Here is a 21,604-nt window from a genome sequence, read left to right as displayed (position 1 = left end):
GACAAATACCACATGATTCCATTTATATTTAGAATAGGCAAATGTATCAGGGTGGTGAGAGGGGATTAGGAAAATACTTTTTAATGAATACAGAGCTTCAGTTTGCAATGTATAAAGAGTCCCAGGGTATGTGGGGAGAGGGAATAGAAGTTACTATTTAATGGCTATAGTTTCTCTTGGGGATGGAAAAATTGTGGAAATAGTACTATGAAGGCTGCATGAAATTGTGAATATAAGTCATGCCACTGAACTGAACATATTAAAATGGTATTTTAAAAAAGTGAAAACTCAGGGGGGGCTGCAATTGTGGCTCAGTGGTAGAGCGCTCACCTAGCATGTGCGAGGTCCTGGGTTCGATCCTCAGCACCACATAAAAATAAATGAATAAAATGAAGGTATTGTGTCCATCTACAACTAAAAAAAAACAAACTAAGTGAAAACTAGAAGACAAATGAAAGACTAAAATATGGGAATAAATAAAATATAAATTTTTATGTATGCAAGTATGTATGTATTTATGGCAGGTTGGGGTCTGAAACCAGGGCCTTGCCCATACTAGGTAAGCATTCTACCACTGAGCCACAATATCAGTTTGTGCTTTTAATGAAATTGAATCTTTGTTTTACAAAATTCACATTTTAAAAATAACTTCCAAAAATTTTTTTCAAACTTACATAATTTAGAATGGCAAGCTGTATTAGGAAGAATACATCAAATGCACTAACATTAAAAATTTTTATAGTTGGAGCTGGGGATGTGGCTCAAGCGGTAGCACGCTCGCCTGGCATGCGTGCGGCCTGGGTTCGCTCCTCGGCACCACATACAAACAAAGATGTTGTGTCCACCAAATACTAAAAAATAAAAAATATTAAAAATTCTCTCTCTCTTTTTCTCTCTCTCTCTCACTCTTTCTTTAAAAAAAAAAAAAAAAAATTATACTTAATACCTACCAGTGCATTTTCTTTGACTTCAAGATTCTTGAGGGCCACATCTCCTAAAAAAAAAAAAAATTATTACAAAAATAAACTTAAAATGCTCAAAAATTTTTCATTTTAAAAGGTTAAGTATGTTTCATTCTTGAATATAATACCAGGGAAGAATAATCACAAAACAAGTATATAAACAGAAAATAAAATCTACCTTTTTTTTTAACTAGCTTACCTTCATTCTTCTGCATGACCTAAGATGGTATGTTTAATCAAAACTTAATGAAATTTTTTTACCTCTGCAATTGTAGCCTAATATTAATGTATACAAATAATTTAATCAGAATAATACAAACAATATAAATCTACCAAAGTAGCATAATACAAGATCAATAAGCAAAAAGCCACTTGTATTTATATGGGCAATGAACAGTCTGGAAAGAAATTATAAAAATGTAAAATCAGTGAGCACACAGATATTTAAATATAAAAATTTTCAAATTCAAATACAAAATGAAAAAAATTTAAATTAACATAATAGAACTGCCAGATGATTATTATTTTTCCAGAGGGGGAAAAAAGGAGAGATAACATTACAATCATATTATATGTAATATGATATATTTTGAATAATAATAGCTGAGAAATTTCCAAAATTAATGATACAAACACCATAGATCCAGGAAGCTCAGAGAACACCAAATTCTGACCTCTCTGGGGACTACTGAAAGGAATGGTTTCTGTATTAGAGGACTCAGAGCTCAGGAAAAGAAATTATAGTTTGGATAACAGGTTAAAAGCCAAGGAAACCAGTGGTAGACACCATAACTCATAAGAGCTACACCGAACTATAGCCTGTAAAACTGAGATCCAAGAGATTAAGGGTAAATGAATACAAAAAGAATACCTATGGCACAAAGAAGTAGGTGAGGTATATTTAAAAATTTAAGTCATATTAAAAGCAGTTGTAACCTGGGTATAGTGGTAATCCCAGCAACTCAGGAGGTTGCAGCAGGAGAATCACAAGTTTGAACCCAGCTTCAGCAACTTGGCAAGACCCCTGGCTGCTTGCAGGCAAGCAAGCAGCTGCATATCTGGGGGAACTGAGGGCGGAAAAACAAAACAAAACAAAACAAAAAAAACACACAAACATAAGCCAAGGGATAATGCATGCCAAAAAGAAGGCTGAGAAGACCTTAGGCCTTCATTCAGGGCTTCCTCATGAAGGTCTCTTAAGTACAGAGCCAGTCTGCAGACTAAGAGGCAGCTCTCTTTTCAAATGCCCAATTTTTAAGAAAAGATAAATAATACATACAAAGATGCATAAAAAGAAACACAAAAACATGGTCCATTCTAAGGTGAAAAAACTTCAGGAAACCAACATTAAAGAAACAGGCTCAGGATTTACTAGAAAAATGACTTTAAAACAACTTTCAATTATGATCAAAGAACTGAAGAAACACAAGAATACAGAACTTAAGGAAATCTGGGAAACTATAAACAAAGAATATCTACAGAGTTAGAAATATTTAAAAAAAGAACCAAATATAAATTCTAGAGCTGAAAAGTATAATAATCAGATGGAAAAATTTGCCTCAGAAGTATTAATAGTAGATTTAAACAGGCAGAAGAAACAATCACTGTCTTGAAGATCAGTCATCTGAAATTGTAGAGGAGCAAAAAAGAAGAAAAGTAAATAGAGCCTAAGGACTTACAGGACACTATCAAATGGATCATTTATGTGTCATGGAAGTCTCAGAGATGAGAGATAAAGAGCAGAGAGCTCTTTGAAGAAATAACATACAAAAACTTCCCACATTCAAGGAAGACATGAATATACAAATCCAAGAATCTCAAGAAATTCCAGATAGGATAAACCTAAAGATTGTCAAACTTCTCAGCAGAAACTTTGCAATCAAAAGTCAATGAGATAACATCTGGGAAAAAATTTTAGCAAAGATTATATCCACTTAAACGCTTTCAAAAATAAAAGAGAAATTAATATATTCCCAGATAAACAAAAGCTGAGCAAGTTCATTTCCATTAAACCTACCCTATAAAAAATTCTGAAGGAAATCCTTCAAGTTGAAAAGGATACCAGATAATAAACAAACATCACATGAAAAGCATAAATTTCTCCAGGAAAGTCAAACAAGGACAAAAAAATGATCCAGCAGTCTTATAATGTTGATCTGCATCTCCACTTTATATGTTTTATATGACAAAAGTAAAAAAAAAATAATTATAAGTCTGTTAATGAGTATACAACATAAGATGTAATTTGTCTCACTAATCAAAATATAGATCAAGGGGGGATGCACCTGTAAAGTTGTTTTTGTACACAATTCAAGTTAAATTGGTACTTATTTAAAATACAGTGTTATAACATCAGGATATGCAATCACCATAGTTACCACAAAGAAAATATCTATAGAATATACACAAAAAAAGGGGGGGGGATAAAAACATGTCCCTACAAAAAAAAAAAAATCAACTGAACACAAAAAAAGCCATAAGGTGCAAATGAGAGACAAAAATAAGCTTTCAAACATATAGAAAGTGAGTACCAAAAAAGACAATACTAAGTCCTTTCTTATCTGTAACTACTTTAAATATAAATGTTTAACTCCCTAACCAAAATAAATAAATAATGGCAGAATGGATTAAAACAAAATAGGATCCAACAATATGCTAACAACACATATAGGTTAAAAGCAAAAAGATAGGAAAAGAAATCTCAAAAGAGCAGGTATATCTATGCTAGATATAATCAGACATATAAACTTTAATTCAAAACCTCTTAACTAGTTGAGAAACAAAGGAAAAGATATAATGAAAAACGGGGTACTTAACAAAGAAGACATAACTATGACAAACATATATGCAACAAATAAACATGAAATCGCCAAAATGCGTCAAAGGCTCCTATATTGAAAGCTAGGTCCCCAGCAGGTGGTGCTATTAGGAGATGGTAAAAACTTTAGACTTATACAGCCTAGTATAGGAAGAGATGAGTCACTGGGGGTGTGCCTTTGAAATGTATTATTTCTGTCCCTAGACTAACTCATTCTTTCCCTCTCTCTCTCCCCCTTCCTTTCTCTCTCTTTCCTTCCTAGCTGAGGTGAACAGCTTTCCTTTCCCCTGATGTTCTGCCTCACCTTAGGCCCAAAACAATAGAGCCAGTCAACTATGAGCAAAAACTGTGAGCCAAAATACACATCTTCCTTAACCTGGTTTTCTCATGTATTTCATCACAGCAACAGAAAACTAAACACATATGAAACAAACATTGACAGAACTGAGGGGAAAAAAGCACTGCAATAATAATAGGAGACTACCATAGAATACAAAAAACAGACAAATTAATAAAGAGAAAACCCAAACAACACTATTGGGCAATTGGAACAAACAAACTTACACAGAACACTCCACCCAAAAAACAAACGAATACACATTTTTCCCTCATTTTTTTGGTACACAATTCAAATTAAAATGAACATGGAGCATTCTCCAGAATAGAATATATGTAAGGTCACAAAACAAGTGTCAAAAAATTTCAGAAGATTTAAATAACACAGACATCTTTTCTGAGAACAATGGAACTGACCCAGGAATAAACAGAAGAAAACAGAACAATCCACAGATAAATAAAAATTAAACAAGCAATGGGTCAAAGAAAAAAAATCACCAGAGAAATTAAAATATACCTTGAGAAAAATGAAAGCAATATACCATAATTAATGGAAAACAGTGAAAGAAGTGTTAGGAGAGAAATTTATATATGTAAATGCTTATATTAAAAAAGAAAAGCTGAGCTTGGTGGTGAAGTCAAGGAAGGGGGATTGCAAAATTTGAGGTCAGCTGGGGCAACCTGGTGAGACCCTGTCTCAAAATAAAATAAAATAGGAGGGATGGGGGTATGACTCAGTCGCAGAGCACTCAGTATGGGCAAGGCCCTGGGTTCAATCCCCAATACCAAGAAAAAAAAGACATAAAAAGTATTCCAAATTAATAACCTAAATTTATACCTTAAAAAAAAGGAAAAAGAACAATAACCCAAACCTAGCAGAAAATAATAAATATTAAGGCAGAAATAAGCACAAAAGACTAAAAAGAAATAGAGAAAAATCAACAAAACCGATAAGCCTTTAACCAGATTGACTATCAAAATATTTTTAAAGTCAAAGGACTAAAATTAGAAATGAAAGAAATATCACTACCAATTTTATACAAATAAGTATTTTAACAAAGTACTCTGAACAATGATACACCAGCAAATGATGACCTAGATGATATGAATAAAACTCCTAGAAACACAAAATAAACTGAGAATGAATCATGATAAAATAGTTCATCAGAACAGACCTTCAAGAATTAAGAAGATTAAATAAATAATCAAAACCTCCCTCAAAACAACACAAGACAAGGACCAGATGTTTTGTTGGTAGATTCTAGAAAATTAAGAATTAAATTAGAATTAACACCAATCCCTCTCAAATTTTTCCAAAAAAAAATTTTAAAAGAAAGGAATACCTTTGAAATTGTCTATGAAGCCAGCATTACCCAAAATTGTCTATGAAGCCAAATAAAGACACAATAAGAAAAGGAAATTATGGGGGCTGAGATTGAGGTTCAGCAGTAGAGTGCTCACCTAGCACTTATTGGGTTCAATCCTCAGCACCATTTAAAAATAAAATAATGATACTGCGTCTAACTACAACTAAAAAAAATAAATATAAAAAAAGAAAAGGAAACTATAGAACAATATCCCTGATGAATACTGATGTGAAATCTTTAACAAAATACTAGTAAATAAAATTCAGTAGCGTGTAAAAGGATATAATATGATCCAGGAGGATTTATTCCCAGAATGCAAGAATGATCCAACATATACAAATCAATGTAATACACCACTTTTAATGAAATAAAGAAACAATGCATGATCTCAATTAATGCAGAAAAGGATCTGAAATAATTCAGCATACTTTCATGTTAAAAAAAAACACCCAACAAAATAGAAATAAGAGGAAACTAGCTCAAAATAACAAAGGCATATATGAGAAAGTCACAGGTATCATCATACTCAACAGTGAAAAGACTGAAATCTTCTCAAAGATTAGGAGTAAGAATAGAATGCAATCTGTATACAGGGTAAAAATGGGAGTTCATAACCCACTTGAATCAAATGTATGAAATATGTCAAGAGCTTTGTAATGTTTTGAACAACCAATTAAAAAAAAAAAAAAAAAAAAGAATAGAATGCCTGCCTTTACCACTTCATCAATACAGCACTTGAAGGCCTGGTAGAGCAATCTGGCAAGGAAAAGAAACAAAGGACATTCAAACTGAAAAGGAATATATTATATTATCTCTGTTAACAGATGGCATGATTTTATATGTAGAAAACTTGAAATGTCTGAAAAAACCATATTATTAGACTAAATATATTCAGCAATGTTGCTGAATATTCCATTTACAATAGCATCAAAAATAATAAAAAATACTTAGGAAAACATTTATCTAAGAAGGCTAACTTGTACATTGAAAACTAAGATGACAAAAGTAAATGGAAAGACACTCCATGTTCACAGAATGGGAAGACTTCATATTATTAAAATTTTTCTACTACCCAAGCAATCTACAGATTCAACACAATCTGTACAAAATACAAACATTTTTGGAGAAAACAGAAAAATCCACCTTTAAATTCACATGGAATTTCAAGGAATCCTGAATAGCCTAAATAATTTTGGATAGAGGGATCTCCACTTTTTGATTTTAGAATTTACTAAAACCCACATTAATCAAAGCAGTGTAGCACAGATACACAGGCCAATGGAAGAGAATACAATATCCACAAATAAGCCCACTAGTATATTGTCAAAAATTTTTTTCCTGGTACTGGGGGTTTGAACCCAGGGTCCTGAACACGCTAAGCAAGTGCTCTACCACTGAGCTAAACCTTCAGCCCTATTGTCAAATTATTTTTAACATCAGTGATTGTCCTTTCAAAACAGTTGGAAAGCTGGGCACAATGGTGCATGCCTGTAATCCCAGAGGTTCAGGAGGCTGAGGCAGGAGGATCACGAGTTCAAAGCCAGTCTCAGTAAAAGCAAGGTGCCAAGCAACTCAGTGAGACCCTGTCCCTAAATAAAATACAAAATAGGGTTGGGGACGTGGCTCAGTGGTCGAGTGCCCCTGAGGTTCAATTCTCAATATCCCCAAAAAAAAACAGTTATTAGAGAAACTGGATATCCACAAACAAAAGACTAACGTTGAACCTTTATATTAAACCACATACAAAAATTAACTTGAAATGTACCCAAGACCTAAATATTAAGACCTAAGTATAAACTTCTTAGAATAAAGCAGAGAGGGAAGTTCCAAGGCATTCTATTTTGATATGCTTTTTTTAGACATGACACTAAAAGCACAGGCAACAAAAGAAAAACAAAGGTGAAATGGACTTTAAAATTAAAAACTTTTGTGCCTAATAAGACATTTTCAACATTAAAAAGACAACACATGATACGGAGGGAAATATTTGCAAATCATATATTTGATAGGGGTCCAATATCAGGATAGATTTCCTAAGCATCCCTATAACTCAACAACAAAAACTGATTAAAAGAAAAGCACAGGATTTAGGGACATTTCTCTAATGAAGATACACAAATGGTCAAAAAGCCCAAGAAATTATTTCAACAAACCACAAAATTGGGATCTAATTAGAATAAGATTACTCCATGTTTACATAAATATGTCAAAATATACTCTATTGTCACTCGTAACTAAAAGAAATCAATTAAAAATAAAGACATTCAACATTATATTTCATTAGAGAAATATAAATGAAAACTACAATGACACAGTGCCTAATATCCATTAGAATAGCTACTATTTTAAAAAGTGTAGTAAGTGTACATGTCAGTTAGGATGAGGAGAAACCGCAATCTTTGTATGATGTCAATGGGAATGCAAAATGGTGCAACTGCGATGAAAAGTGGAAGGGTAGTTCCTTAAAAAATTAATAGAATTATCATATGATCCAGCTATTCTAATTCTACTTTGGGGTATTTACCCAAAAGCTCTGAAAACTAAGACTCAAACTCAAAGAAAAATACTCATGTTCATAACAGTACTTACAACAGCCAAAAGATGGAAGCAACTCAAATGTCCACCAATAAATAAACAAACAAAATGTATCATATACGATGGGATATTAATACAGCCTTTAAAAATGACCAAAATTCTGACATTCGAAACATGGATGAACTTGAGAACATTTTTTGATAAAGAAGACAGTCACAAAAGGCAAGGGCAAATACTGTATGATTCTTCTTACCTAGAGGTACTAGAATGTTTAAACTCAGAGACTGAAAGTAGAATGATGGTTAGCAGGTTTGAGGAAAGTAAAGAGTGAGTAGTTATTGCTTTAATGGATACAGTGTTTTACTTTTGTAAAAGAAGAGTCCTAGAGATGAGTGGTGGTGATGGTTGCCAAATAATCTGAATTTAATTAATGACATTGAAATACACTTAAAATGGTTAAGACCATAAATGTTATGTGTATATTATGTAACTTTTTGTTTTTAAATAATGGCAGGGAAGCCAGAGCAAGGAAAGAGAAAGACTTTTCTATATGAACAAAAACTGATGGGATTTGTTGCCAACAGATCTCCCTTAGAAGAACTGTTAAAAAAGGAATTCTTCAGAAAAAAGGGAAATGGGTAAGAAATATACTCAAAATATTTTAATAAATAAGCATTAAAGAAACAAGAATTGAGGGTAAAAACAAATCTTTTATTTTCCTAATTTTTAAATATTTTGAGTATATTTTGAGAAATATACTTAAAATATATTAAATAAGCATAAATAAGCATTAAAGAAACAAGAAATGAGGAAAAATCAAATTTTTTATTTTCCTAATTTTTAAATGTTCTAATGGAAAATTGTCCAAAATATTAATAGAAACAATGCATGGGAAGGTTATACTTTACAGAAAAAGTAAAAGTAATGACAACAATGTTATCAGAATCGGAAGGAAGTAATAAGAGTACTCTGCTCTAAAACACTTCCATTATCCATGAAGCAACACAGCTTTATCTGAATGTACACTTAGATCAGTTTCAAATGAATACTACAAACTCCAAGACAAATTTTAAAGAAGTAAAATTGATATGCTAGGAGAGCGGAAAATTGAAATCATATAAAATGCTGGATTAAAACCAGAGAAGATAGAAAAAGAGAAAAAGATTTTTAAGAAAGAAAAAAAGGTAGGTAGGTAGGTACATATATGTACATACAACACGCAGAAAACAACTACAAATATGATTTTTTTAAATGGTTTTTCCTCTCACACTCAACACAGAATCTATGACTAGATGTATGGTGCCTCCCTTCCCTGCCCAACACATCAAGCAATTCTCCAATGAACATCAACTAGTTATCCCCTTCAATATATTTATTTGGATTCTAACAGCAACTAGAGATGGTGTCAGATTCCACAGGTTAGGGGCTCAGTCTCATGAGAATGTCCCTCACTTCAACACTAATCACAAGTTCCAGGTTGTGACCTGTGCTTCTGATCCACTGACAGTGTTCCCCAAACCTCTCTCCTTTGGGTCAATAATTTGCTGGGATGGTTTACAAAACTCACTGGTTTATTATAAAGGATTAAAAAGGATACAAAGAGATGAACAGGACAAGGTATATGGACACAGGGCATCCACACCCTCTCTGGGTATGCTACATTCTCATCAACTTCTTGTGCTCAGAAGCAGAAGCTCATCAAATCTCATTAAAGGTTTTTACAGTTTTATCTCCAGACCCACTTCTTTCCTAGAAGTTGGTTTGTGGGGCTAAAAGTTCCAATTCTTTAATCTTTTAAACATTTGGTCTTTCTGATGACCTGAACTCATCCTGAGAATCTCCTATGTTGCTTCATTAGAATAACTCAGATGTTATTAACATTGCTCATAATTAACAAAACACACTCCTATCAAAAGGAATTCCAAGAATTTTAGAAGGTCTGTAATAGGAACTGGGGACAAAGATAAAATTCAATTTCAGGTTTTACACAGACATAAACCCATTAATCCAACTACACTAAAATGTGAATGGTCTGAACACATTAAACAGAAATTGAGAGAATAAATAAACAAAACCCAAATATGTCATGTACAATAAATTCACTTTAAATATAAAGATACAGATTAAAAATAAAGAGATAGCAAAAGATATTCTAACACAAATCAAAAAAGGCCAGCACAGCTATACTAATAACAGGAATATTACATGATAGCAAAGGGGACAAATCTCCAAGAAGACAAAACATTCTTTAAAGTACATGAACCTAACAACAGAGTCAAAATACATAAAACAAAACTGACAGAATTACAAGCAGAGATAGATAAACCCACTATTATAGTTAAAGACTTCAATAGCTAGTATCAGTCAAGGATGCATTCGGCATACAGAAAATCAGTTTAAGGACACAGTTGAACTAGACAGTACTATCAACTGGAACTGACATTTATAGAACATTTTGTTCAAAAACAGAATACACATTCTTCTAAAACTCAAATGAAATATTCAAAATGACAGACTATATTCAGATCCTTAAAGTATGTTATAACATATAAAAAAAAAGAATAGATGTTACTTAGAACTTAATGAAATTAAACTAGAAAACAATAAATGGAAGAAAACTGAAAAATCCCAAAATATTTCAGAATCCTAGTTCTGAATAACATCTAATTCAAATAAGTCATAAAAGAAATTTTAAAATATTTTGTGTCAAATGAAAATCGAACTTATCAAAAATTGTGGGGTTCAACAAAAGAAAAGCTCAGAAGGAAATTTATCACAATTATATATATTTTCAAAAATAATCTAAGCTTTCACCTTAGCAATCTATAATAGAATAAAATCCAATGTAAGCAAAACAAAAATTAAAGTAGAAATCAATGAAATTACAATAAGGAAAAAAACAATAAAATCAAAAATAGGTTCCTGGAAAACATCAATAAAACTGATGACCTTCCAGCCAAATTAACTAAGGAAGAAAGAAAAAAAAATTTACTAACATCAGAAATGGAAAAAGAGATCACTACTGATCCCATGGATTTTAAAAGCATAATAAATGAGTATTATAAACATGCTCACAAATTTTGTAACATAGATGAAATGTACCAATTCCTTCAGAGATAGACTGTACAAAACTCATACAAAGAAAAGTTACCTGAATAGATATGTCTGTTTAAAAAAATGAATAACTGAATAATTCAATAATTCAAAGTCTTTCAAACTGAAAGCACCAGACCAAGATAGTTTCAATGATGTTCTACCAAATATTTAAGGAAAAAATATTAATCCCTTATAATCTCTTCCAGAAAACACAAGCAGAGGGAACACTTCCTAATTCATTCTATGAGGCCAGAATTATCCCAATACCAAAACCAGATAAAGATACTTTGGAAAACTCAAACTAATAGTGACAGAAAGCAGATCCGTGGCTGATCAGTGGACAAGAAACATGAGAAAGGAAAGGGGGCTTAAAAGAAAGGATGACAAAGTGACACAAGAAACTTTGGAGCATGACTGATATGTTCATTATCTTAATTGTGATGATGTATTCCAATTGCATACACATGCCAACACTTACCAAATTGTAGACTTTAAAAAGTGCATTTGAAAAAAATAGTATGTGTTTTACTATGTCAATTATACCTCAAATACCTGTTTAACATATATGTAGCAGGACTAGATAGTGGATAGGTATGTAAATGGACATAGGCTAAGAAAATCTGATAACATGGATTCATACTTGAATACTTCTCATAAAAGTTCTATGAAAGAACTTAGAACATGGTAAAAATAAATAAGTAAATAAAAATTTTAAAACGATTATTTAAGGGCTGGGGATGTAGCTCAGTGGTAAAGTGCTTGCCTCACATGCACAAGGTCCTGAGTTTGGTCCCCAACACTGGAAAAATAAAAATAGTAACAATAATAATACTTAAAGAATTAGAATTGGTAATTACCCCTGGACTGAAGAACCATTTGTCTGGTTCCCTAGTATATTCCTATTTCAGAATAATGACCTCTTAAAATCAGGAAAAAGGTCCTGACTAAATCTTCATTTTTTCCTATATAATCCCTAGAAGAATGGAGGTATGCGGTAAATGGCTACTGTACTGTACACAAAGAGAAAACTGGGGATTAAAAATTTCAAAAACAGGATATGCACACCAGTTAAAGAGCAATAACTATGTTACATAAGGATGTCAGGCATGACAACAACAAAAATTACAGTTGTCCAAGTAGCGTAAATTTGGAGAAAAAAAAAAGCAAAGAAAGACTAAATTAAGAAAAGGCTATGAAATTCAGGTTTTTCTGTGCTGAAAGTAATAATTATTACACAAGACACTTTAACTGCCTTTTTGAATTTCTAACACTTTTGCCTTAAATGTTCCCTTAAAAGTAACCCAAAGAAAGACCCAAACTAATAAAATTAGAGATTAAAAAGGACATCTTCACACATTTCTGAAATCCAGAGCATCATTAGGGGCTACTTTGAAAACTTATATTCCAAAATTTAAAAATATGGACAAATTTCTGAATACATACAACTTATCAAAATTGAATCAAGAAAATAAAACCTAAACCAACTAATAAAAAGCAATGAAATTAAAACAGTAATGAAGTCTCCCAACAAAGAAATGAAGTCTCCCAACTTAAAACCAGATGGATTCTCACCTAAATTCTAACACATTTAAAGAACTAATGTCAGTGTTCCTCAAAGTATTCCATGAAAGAGAAAAGGAGGGAATACTCCCCAAATCATCCTATGAAGCCAGTATCACCCTGATACCAAAATCAGGAAAGGACACAACAAGGAAAGAAAACTACACACCAGTATCCCTGATGAACACAGATGCAAAAATCCTTAATAAAATGTTAGCAAGTTATATTCAACATATTAAGAAGACTATACTTCAATTTTGCTTTAATTCCAGGATTGACAGGATGATTTAACATAAACAAATCAATAAATGTAACTTACCACATAAGTAGAATTAAGAACAAAAATCATGTTGTCATCTCAGTAGATACAGGAAAAGCCTTTAACAAAATCCAGTATCCATTCATGCTAAAAATACCAAAGAAATTAAGGATAGAAGGAACCTACCTCAACATCATAAAGGCTATATGTGACAAACCCAAAGCCAACATCACATTGAATAGAGAAAAACTGAAAGCATTTCCTCTAAAATCAGAAACAAGACAGGATGTCCTTGACATGTTCCTATACTTAGAAGATCCGGGGGGACGGGAGTCGGGGGACGGGGGACGGGGGACGGACGACATGACCTATCAGGAGACTTCTAGAGCTGATACACACATTCAGCAAAGCAACAGGATACAAAACCAATACACAAAAACCACTGAATGAATGAAAAATGAATCCACTGAAAAAGAAATCAATAAAACAATTCCATTCACAATAGTCTTATTATTTTTTAATAATAATAATAAGATACCCAGGAATAAATCTAACCTGGGAAGGAAAAGACCTTTACAATGAAATTTATAGAACACTGAAGAAAAAATGAGGAAGACCTTGGAAAATAAAAAGACCGCCAATGTTCTTGGATAAGCAGAATTAATATTATTAAATGGTCATATTATGAAAAGTGATACACAGATCAATGCAATCTCAATCAAAATACCAATGACATCCTTCATGGAACTAGAAGAAAACTTCTAAAATTCATATGGAAGAATAAAAGACTCAGAGTAGTCAAGGCTTTTTTGAGCAATAAAAGCAAAGCTGGAGGTATCACTAACCCTGACTTACAATTATACTACAGACCTACAGTAATAAAAACAGCAAGGAATTAGCATAAAAACAGACATGAAGAACAATAGAAGACAAAAAATTCCACAGACACCTGATCTTTGACAAAGGTGCCCAAGACATATTTGGGGAAAAGACAGCCTCTTAACAAATGGTGCTGGGAAAACTGTTTACCCATATATAAAAAAAAAAAAAAAAAAGAAACAAAATCCCTATCTCTCACCCTGCACAAGTCAACTTAAAATGGATCAAAGTCCTAGGATTTAGACCAGAAATTCTATAAATGCTAGAAGAAAACACAGAGTCAACACTCTTAATATACAGGTACAGGCATTGCCTTCCTCAATAAGACTCTTAAAGTTCAGTAAATAAAACCAAGAATTAACAAATGAATGGCATCAAATTAAAACAAACAAACAACAAAAAACTGCACAGCAAAGGAAACTATTAATATCATGGAGAGCCTACAGAATAGGAGAAAAATCCTTGCCAGTTATTCTTTTGACAGAATATCTAAAATATATAAAGAACTCAAAAACTTAACACCAAAAAACAAATAATCTAATCAATAAATGGGCAAATTAACACATTTCATCTCATTCCAGTTAGAATGGCAATCATCAACAAGACAAGTAATAAAAAATGCTGAAGTGGATATAGTGAAAAAGGTACATTTAAACACTGTTAAACACTTAGTTGCAAATTAATAAAACAACTGAAAATCAATAAGGAGGTTCCTCAAAAGATGAGGAATAGAACCACCGTATGACCCAGCTATTGCACTTCTTGGTATGCACCCTATACTGATACATGCATAACATTGCACAAGAGCCATTTATGGAACCAGCCTAGGTGTTCATTAGAAGATAATGGATAAAGAAAATGTGGCACACATACACAATGGAGTTTCACTCAGGCATAAAGAAGAATAAAATTGTCATTTGCAGGAAATGAACAAAACTGAACGATATCAAAGTGACAGTAGCCACTAGACTCAGAAAGTCAAGAGTCATATGTATTCCCTCATATGTGGAAGACAGAAAAAGGAAGAGGATCTCATGAAAATAGAAGGGAGAACAGTAGAATAAAGGCTGGGGATTAGGGAAAGGGAAAGGAGAAAAGAAAAATATAAAGGAAAGAAATAGACCAAATTATGCTATGGGCAGATTAAATACATCCCAAAGAAGCCATTTATGTATAAGTCCCCCAAAAAAATATTTTTAAAAAGAAGAGGGCACTACTTAAATGTTATAACTGCAAATACAAAGGAGTGCAATAATATAGGCAAAATATTCATATAAAAAATACCAGTGCTTTTGAGGATGTAGTGAAATTAAATCCTGATATTATATTGATGAGATTGCAAATGATACAGAAACTTCAAAAAGCAATTTCATATAGTATTAATACTTTGCTATTGTTATTATGATGAAATATCTCAGGCTGGGCACTTACTAAAAAAAGAAGAAGGGGGGGGAGGAGGAGGAGGAGGAGGAGGAGGAGGAGAAGAAGAGGAGGAGGAGGAGGAGGAGGAGGAGCAGGAGGAGCAGGAGGAGGAGGAGGAGGAGGAGTATAATTAGCCCACAATCTTATAGGCTGAAATTCAAAAAAGCACAGTGCTATGGTGAGGGTCCCCCTGGCTACATCATCTTGTGGTGGATGGACTCACAATGGCAGGAACACATGCAAGAAAGAGATCACACAGGGGGACAGGAAGCCAAAGTGATGAACAAGTATCGACTTCCCACTAGGCCCTAGCTCTAAAAGATCCCAGAACCTCTTAACATCACCACACTGGGGATCAAGCTTCCAACACCTTTGGGGGATACATTCATACTATATCCAAATCATAGTGTGGGTTTTTTTATTTATTATTTGTTATTTTTAGATATATATGACAGTAGAGTATATTTTAACATACCATACATACATGGAATATAACTTATTCTAATTTGAATCCCATTCTTGAGGTTGTACATGATATGGAGTTTCACATTCATATGTGAACATAGGCAAGTTATGTTCAATTCATTCTACTGTCTTTCCTGTTCTCATCCTCCTTTGTCTAATCCAATGAACTTCTATTCTTCTTTCCCCCTCTATTATGTGTTAGCATCCACATATTGGAGAGAACATTTGGCCTTTGGTTTTTTGGGGATTGGCAAATGCCATCATTTCATTCTTCTTTATGCCTGAAATATGTAGTTTCTCATAGAGTTACCATATGACCACACAATCCTACTCTCTTATGTATTTACTCAAGAGAAACAACAATTTATGTTTACACAAAAACCTGTAAATGAATGTTACTGCAGTTTTACTCGTAACTGCCAAAATAGGAATATACTTCAACTGTCAAAAATATAAATATTTATAGTTCATTTAGAGAATAAACAACATCCACAAGTACAGGAATGAAATACTTATGTATACAACACATGGATGACTCTCAAATGCATTTTGTGTAAAAAAGTGAAATCAAGAAGTCAGACTCAAAAGACGACAAATCCTGTAATTCCATTTATATGACACTCTGAAAAAGGCAAAATGATAGAGATAGAAATAAATCAGCAATTGCTAGGAGGTTGGGAGTGGTCAACTACAAAGGAGCAGCAGAATGAATTTGGGGGGGCTTGATGGAACTTTTCTAGATCATTATTGTGATGATATCTGCTTCTTACCATTCATCAAGAGAGACTTATACACAAGTGTTTTAAATAAATAAATTTATTGATAAATCACACTACACAAAACTTCTCATCAACTGCAGAAACACTGTTTCCCTATAGATAAAAGTACACTTTAATGCCAGGTGCAGTGCTGTGATCCCAGAGGCTTGGGAGGCTGAGGAAGGAGAATCCAGGGTTCAAAGCCAGCCTCAGCAAAAGCGAAGTGCTAAGCAACTCAGTGCTAAGCAACCCTGTTCTAAATAAAATACAACAACAAAAACAACAACAACAAAATAGGGCTGGGGATGTGGCTCAGTGGTTGAGTGACCCTGAGTTCAATTCCTGCATCCCTGCAAAAAAGTACACCTTAAGTGTTTTCTAAGGCTTCTTTCTGAGGCACAATGAGGAGTCAGGTTTTATTACTTTCGCTTTGCAACTGAGAAGTAGCACAAATCAAACAATCTACAAGTTTCTGGTACTCATCAGAGAGGCTGTGCTTACATTTAAGTCCTTGATTTTTGTAGTCCACTCCATCACGGTATTAGATGACATCAGTAGTTACAGAGGTTTTTAAAAAGTCAAACTAAATTACTTGCTTATATTATTCCATAAACAAGAAGACTCAGTATTTTAGAAGGCTAGAAGTGTGCACATATCTGAGAACAAAGTACTTTTAAAACAGTCAAACTAAATTACTTGTTTATATTATTCCATAAACGAGAAGACTCAAACAAGTATTTTAGAAGGCTGGAAGGGTGCGTATGTCTGAGAACAAAGTACTTTTAAAACAATATACTATTCACACAAATAATTAGCCTTAACTTTGGCCTCAGAAATTCAATTCAAAAAGGAATCTAATTTCTAATACATTTTTAAAATAAGAAAGGGTATAACACAGAACAGATGGAAGAACTAAAAATGAGGTTCTAGATAAGATACAGCACCACAGTAGAGGCACACAAAATAAAGCTTTAGTCCTTCACCATACAGTGCAGATGCATGCATGTTCTTTCCTATCTTCTATAGGTCTGACATGATGCCCAGACCATTTAGGTTTTGTTGTTTTTGTTTTTTAAGTCAGTAATTCACTGCCAATGCCACATTCTTCTTGGTCAAGCTATCACTGAACACACAAGAACGACCTAAAGAGTTATTCTGACTTAGCACTTTCATCTCTTTTTGCATTTCTGGGAACTCAACCCATGACAGGCGAGCACCCTACCACTGAGCCACACCCCTCTGTAACCCCAGCTGCTGGGGAAGTTGAGGCAGGAGTATCCCAAGTTCAGCCTCAGCAACTTAGCAAGGCCCTAAGCAACTTAGCGAGACACTATCTCAAAAGAAAAAAAAAAAACAATAAAATGGGCTAGGGATATAGCTCAGTGGTTAAGCGCCCCTGGGTTTAATGCTTGGTACAAAAAACAAATTTTGTTGTTGTTCTATTCAGGACTTTCCTGTTAGTTACCAGCCCGGAGCTCAGGCTGGTAGAAGGAAAACCCAGGCGTTGAGGCAAACAAGCGAGGCTGGGAGAGGAAGTAGGAGGGCGTATTCGGTCACAGCGCCTTGCCTTCACGTGCAAAGCAGCGTGCAACATTCCCGTGGGCTCTCTAAAGCCTTCGTCATAACCCAAGGGGAAAATGACAGTGATGAGACCAAACTCCGAAGCATGTCGTGGCTTTCCCTGGCCAAACGCGCGGGACAAGGGCTCAAAAAATGGGCGCCTCCCCCGGAACCTGAACCCATGGAGCCCACTACCAGTGCCCTCAGCTCCAAAAACTGGCAGTCTTTCACCCTGCACTCATGACCCTCCCCCAAAAGTAACTCACGAGCTGAGGCCCGGGAACCGCCGCCCTCTTTACGTAACTTGAACGGCTAGGCGGACGGCGGCAGGTGGCAGCGCAGGGCTAGCCAAAAGCCCGAGGCCCCAAGAAGGCACCACCCGGCCGGCGCAGGCAGCGAGGGCCCGGGAGGCAAGCGAGACGGATGTCGGCGGCGGCCTCGTTACCTTTCCAGATGCCCAAAGAGAGCTGGGACGTGTCCAGGTTCACCACATAGTCCCCCAAGAACCGGTTCAACACGTCCACGACCACCGACTCGAATACCATCTTCCTCGGCTGCGCGAGGCACAGCGGCCGCCCTCTTTTCCCAGTGCCCCGCCCTCGAGACCGCCCAGTTCACCGGCTCCGGGACTGCTCCGAAAGCAGCGCCTCTGCCGCCAGCCTGATGCTCAGCCCCAGCGCGAGCCTGGCAAGGGCGAAGGCGGCCGCTCTCACCGCGCTTGCGCAGCTCGGGCTTGTGGGCGGGGGCGGGGCGTGGTGTCGATCTGAGCGCGCCTCTCCAAGCGGAAGGGCGGCTGCGCGGCCGCCAGTCCGGCGCGTGCCCCATTGGGGCCAAACCGGGCTGGTCTTCCGTGGGCCCCGCCTCCTCCGCATTGCCTAGCAACAGAACAAATGCTTGGGCTACAAGACCCTTCCTACCCCTTCCCGACCTGCAGTCCCGGGAGCGGACCTGCCACTCAGGCTGGACCCAGCACCGCGCTTCTCACCGCCAGGCAGGAACGCCCCTTCCCAGTCTGAGGAAATGATAGACTCCCCACCCGCCGCCATTTGAGCTGAAGGAGCTGCCCCTAAGTAAAGCGGGGCTAATTCCAGCCCCTTCTCTGTTAGGCCAAAGGTTTCCCAAGGAGGTAGGTCAGGGAGCAATACCCCCACTCATTACAGGTTGGGAGGGTTCGGCCAGCTGGGTATTTGGACGGTTGTACTGTCCCTTCCTGTCCTCCATGCCCCGGCGAGAACGCGCCATCAGCCCTCGAGATATCTTAAGCTCCCTAGCTGCTTGGGAATGGAATTCCACGCTCCCTTTCCTATAACTGCAATTAGAACAGTTGGCACTTCCCCCCCCCCCCCGTGTTGTTTTGGGGAGCCGCCTTTCATTCCAAAGAATGACAGGTTTCTCACAGATACAAAAAGTCAGCCAGTCCAGAAACTGCGGAGTCCCTCAAAGGATACTGAGTGCTTCCTGGATACTCGCTGCACCCCCTCCACACACCCGCAACCGCACGCGCGCGCACACACACATCCTGCCAGCTTTGGGAAGTGACAGACTGTCGCGGAGGACTCAGACCCAGGAAACAAATTCAGGGTTGGCAGATAGAAGAAGATGCAAAATGCAGTTAGTATAGTAGATGTGTTTTATTTAGCGATGGCCACAGTCTTTATATATGCAAATCAAAAAAGGCACACTGCCAACAGGTTACATGGGGGTGGAGGGGAGCAGGACTCATGCTCATAAGTTAATGTTTATGACCTTGAGTATAAAAGCTGAATCAGAGTGTTTCTGGCCTTGACTTACCATAACATAGTTGGTTTCTAGCCCTAGCTGCACATTAGAAACATGAGCTTGCCGGAAATCTCAGCTAGGTAACCTAACTACAGCCATTTTGGGGCCTAGCCCAACACTGACCTAAATTAAGTAAAAATTAGAGCTCTTTCAACCCCATTCCTGAGGTTTATAATAGCCCAAAGGCCTGAGATCACAGGAGCACTAGATGTGAGATTTGGAGAGAGTGATCACCTTCTTACCTATTTCAGATATGAGTGTACCTTGAACTTCTCTGCGTGTCAAATAACAATGACTTCTGTTACTTTCTGTATCATATTACTATTTTTTTTTTTTTTGTAGTGCTGGGCATTGAACCCAGAGCTGTATGCATGTGAGACAAACACCCTATCAACTAAGCTATATTCCAGCCCCATATTACTAAATTTTGAGCATAGTCACCAGGGTTTCAAAACTAAAGGTTTAAGTTTTATCTTTGCAAGTAGAATGGCTGGCAAAAAAAAAAACAGTGTAAAATTGTATTTTACATGAATTGATTATTTTTATACAATCTTATATTTGAAGGGCCTTTATAAAGTCTTTTTAAAGGTCTTAAAGATAATGAAGTGGAGATGTTAAGGATTTCCTCAAAGTCACACAGAACTGGAACCTGGCCTTTCTAACTGACCTCACTCAGTGGTGGAGGTCAGAAACACTGCATTGCTTCTCTTGCATTTGGCTTACATTAGAAATCTACTACAGGATGCTGGCCACTTCTGGCTTAGCCACCACAGGATGCTGGCCACTTCTGGCTAACACTGCCTACTGCCACTAGAGCTTACAGACAAGTATACAAAGCAAGTGTATAGCACAAGTATAATGCACCTGCTGCCACTAGAGTATAGTGGACAAGTGTATAGGATCAAGAATTCATATTGTGATGAATGATAAGGAAATTGTTGGAACTCTTCTAGGATTAACTGTCAATATGGTGCTGTAAGATGTCACTGAGTTTGACATCAGAAGGAAAAAGGATTACTAAATCAGATAAGATTTTGCTTAATGGAAAGAATATAACAATGTTGGTTCCTGAAGGAGAGGGACCTGAAGGATGAATGATTTTCCTTGACTTATACTAGATTCCATTTTGTTTTATAATAGATTTTTTAAAAATCTTGAGTATTTTTAAAATATATATTTTTTAAATCTTTTAATGTTTAGGTTCTCTAAGGATAATTTTTCCCATTAAAGGGAAATATGTTCAAGATATATTGTATGACCAAATTTCTAAATTAGTCATAATTATCTTGGAAAAAGAAGAAATTAATTCAGTTCCTTTTTTTTTTTTTTGTAGTTGTAGATGGACAGAATGCCTTTATTTTATTTGTTTATTTTATGTAGTGCTGAGGATCGAACCCAGTGCCTCACACGTGCAAGGCAAGTGCTCTGCCACTGAGCTATAGCCCCAGCCATATGAGTTTGGTTTTTTGAAGACTAAAAGGTAAAGACTTTTTGGTTGGGGAAAAAAAAAAAAAAAGAAGAAGAAACCTACTTCAGAATATCTGTATGGAGAAACTAATAGAGGCGAAGATACTTAGCAAAGGATAAAGCCCTAATGAGGTATTTTGCTACTTTACTATTAGTAAGAAGCCAGATGTACAGTAGCCACAAAATTCCATTGTTATATCAACCATCATAAATTTAAAGTTGCAAGAACTTCCAGAATTTGCTCCAAAAATGCATCTTTAAGTATCTCAACAACTTAATATTAGTTTTCTACAATCCAAGAAAAGGGAAAGGGTGCTGCTGAAAAATTAGAAGTATGAGCA

General features: G+C 35.7%; 1 protein-coding gene and 1 pseudogene across 2 annotated transcripts in view; one reads left to right on the top strand and one right to left on the bottom strand.

Annotated features, from left to right (window-relative positions):
- The window catches only part of Vps13a (vacuolar protein sorting 13 homolog A), a 259,461-nt gene extending 240,822 nt beyond the window's left edge, over nucleotides 1–18,639 (bottom strand). For both annotated transcript variants that reach the window (XM_076846072.2, XM_076846073.2), the window contains exons 1-2: nucleotides 18,463–18,639; nucleotides 951–994 (exon numbers count right to left, since the gene is read on the bottom strand). In XM_076846072.2, coding sequence (XP_076702187.1) covers nucleotides 951–994; nucleotides 18,463–18,562 — 144 coding nt within the window. In that variant the 5' untranslated portion in view covers nucleotides 18,563–18,639. The remainder of the gene's footprint in view (nucleotides 1–950; nucleotides 995–18,462) is intronic.
- A 2,076-nt stretch (nucleotides 18,640–20,715) lies between these two features.
- Nucleotides 20,716–20,890, top strand: LOC143386397 (U6 snRNA-associated Sm-like protein LSm5 pseudogene; annotated as a pseudogene).
- Nucleotides 20,891–21,604: the final 714 nt, after the last annotated feature.

Source organism: Callospermophilus lateralis, chromosome 2, assembly GCF_048772815.1.
Source record: "Callospermophilus lateralis isolate mCalLat2 chromosome 2, mCalLat2.hap1, whole genome shotgun sequence".
Lineage (NCBI taxonomy): Eukaryota > Metazoa > Chordata > Mammalia > Rodentia > Sciuridae > Callospermophilus > Callospermophilus lateralis.
This window is presented reverse-complemented; position numbering and strand designations above follow the sequence as displayed.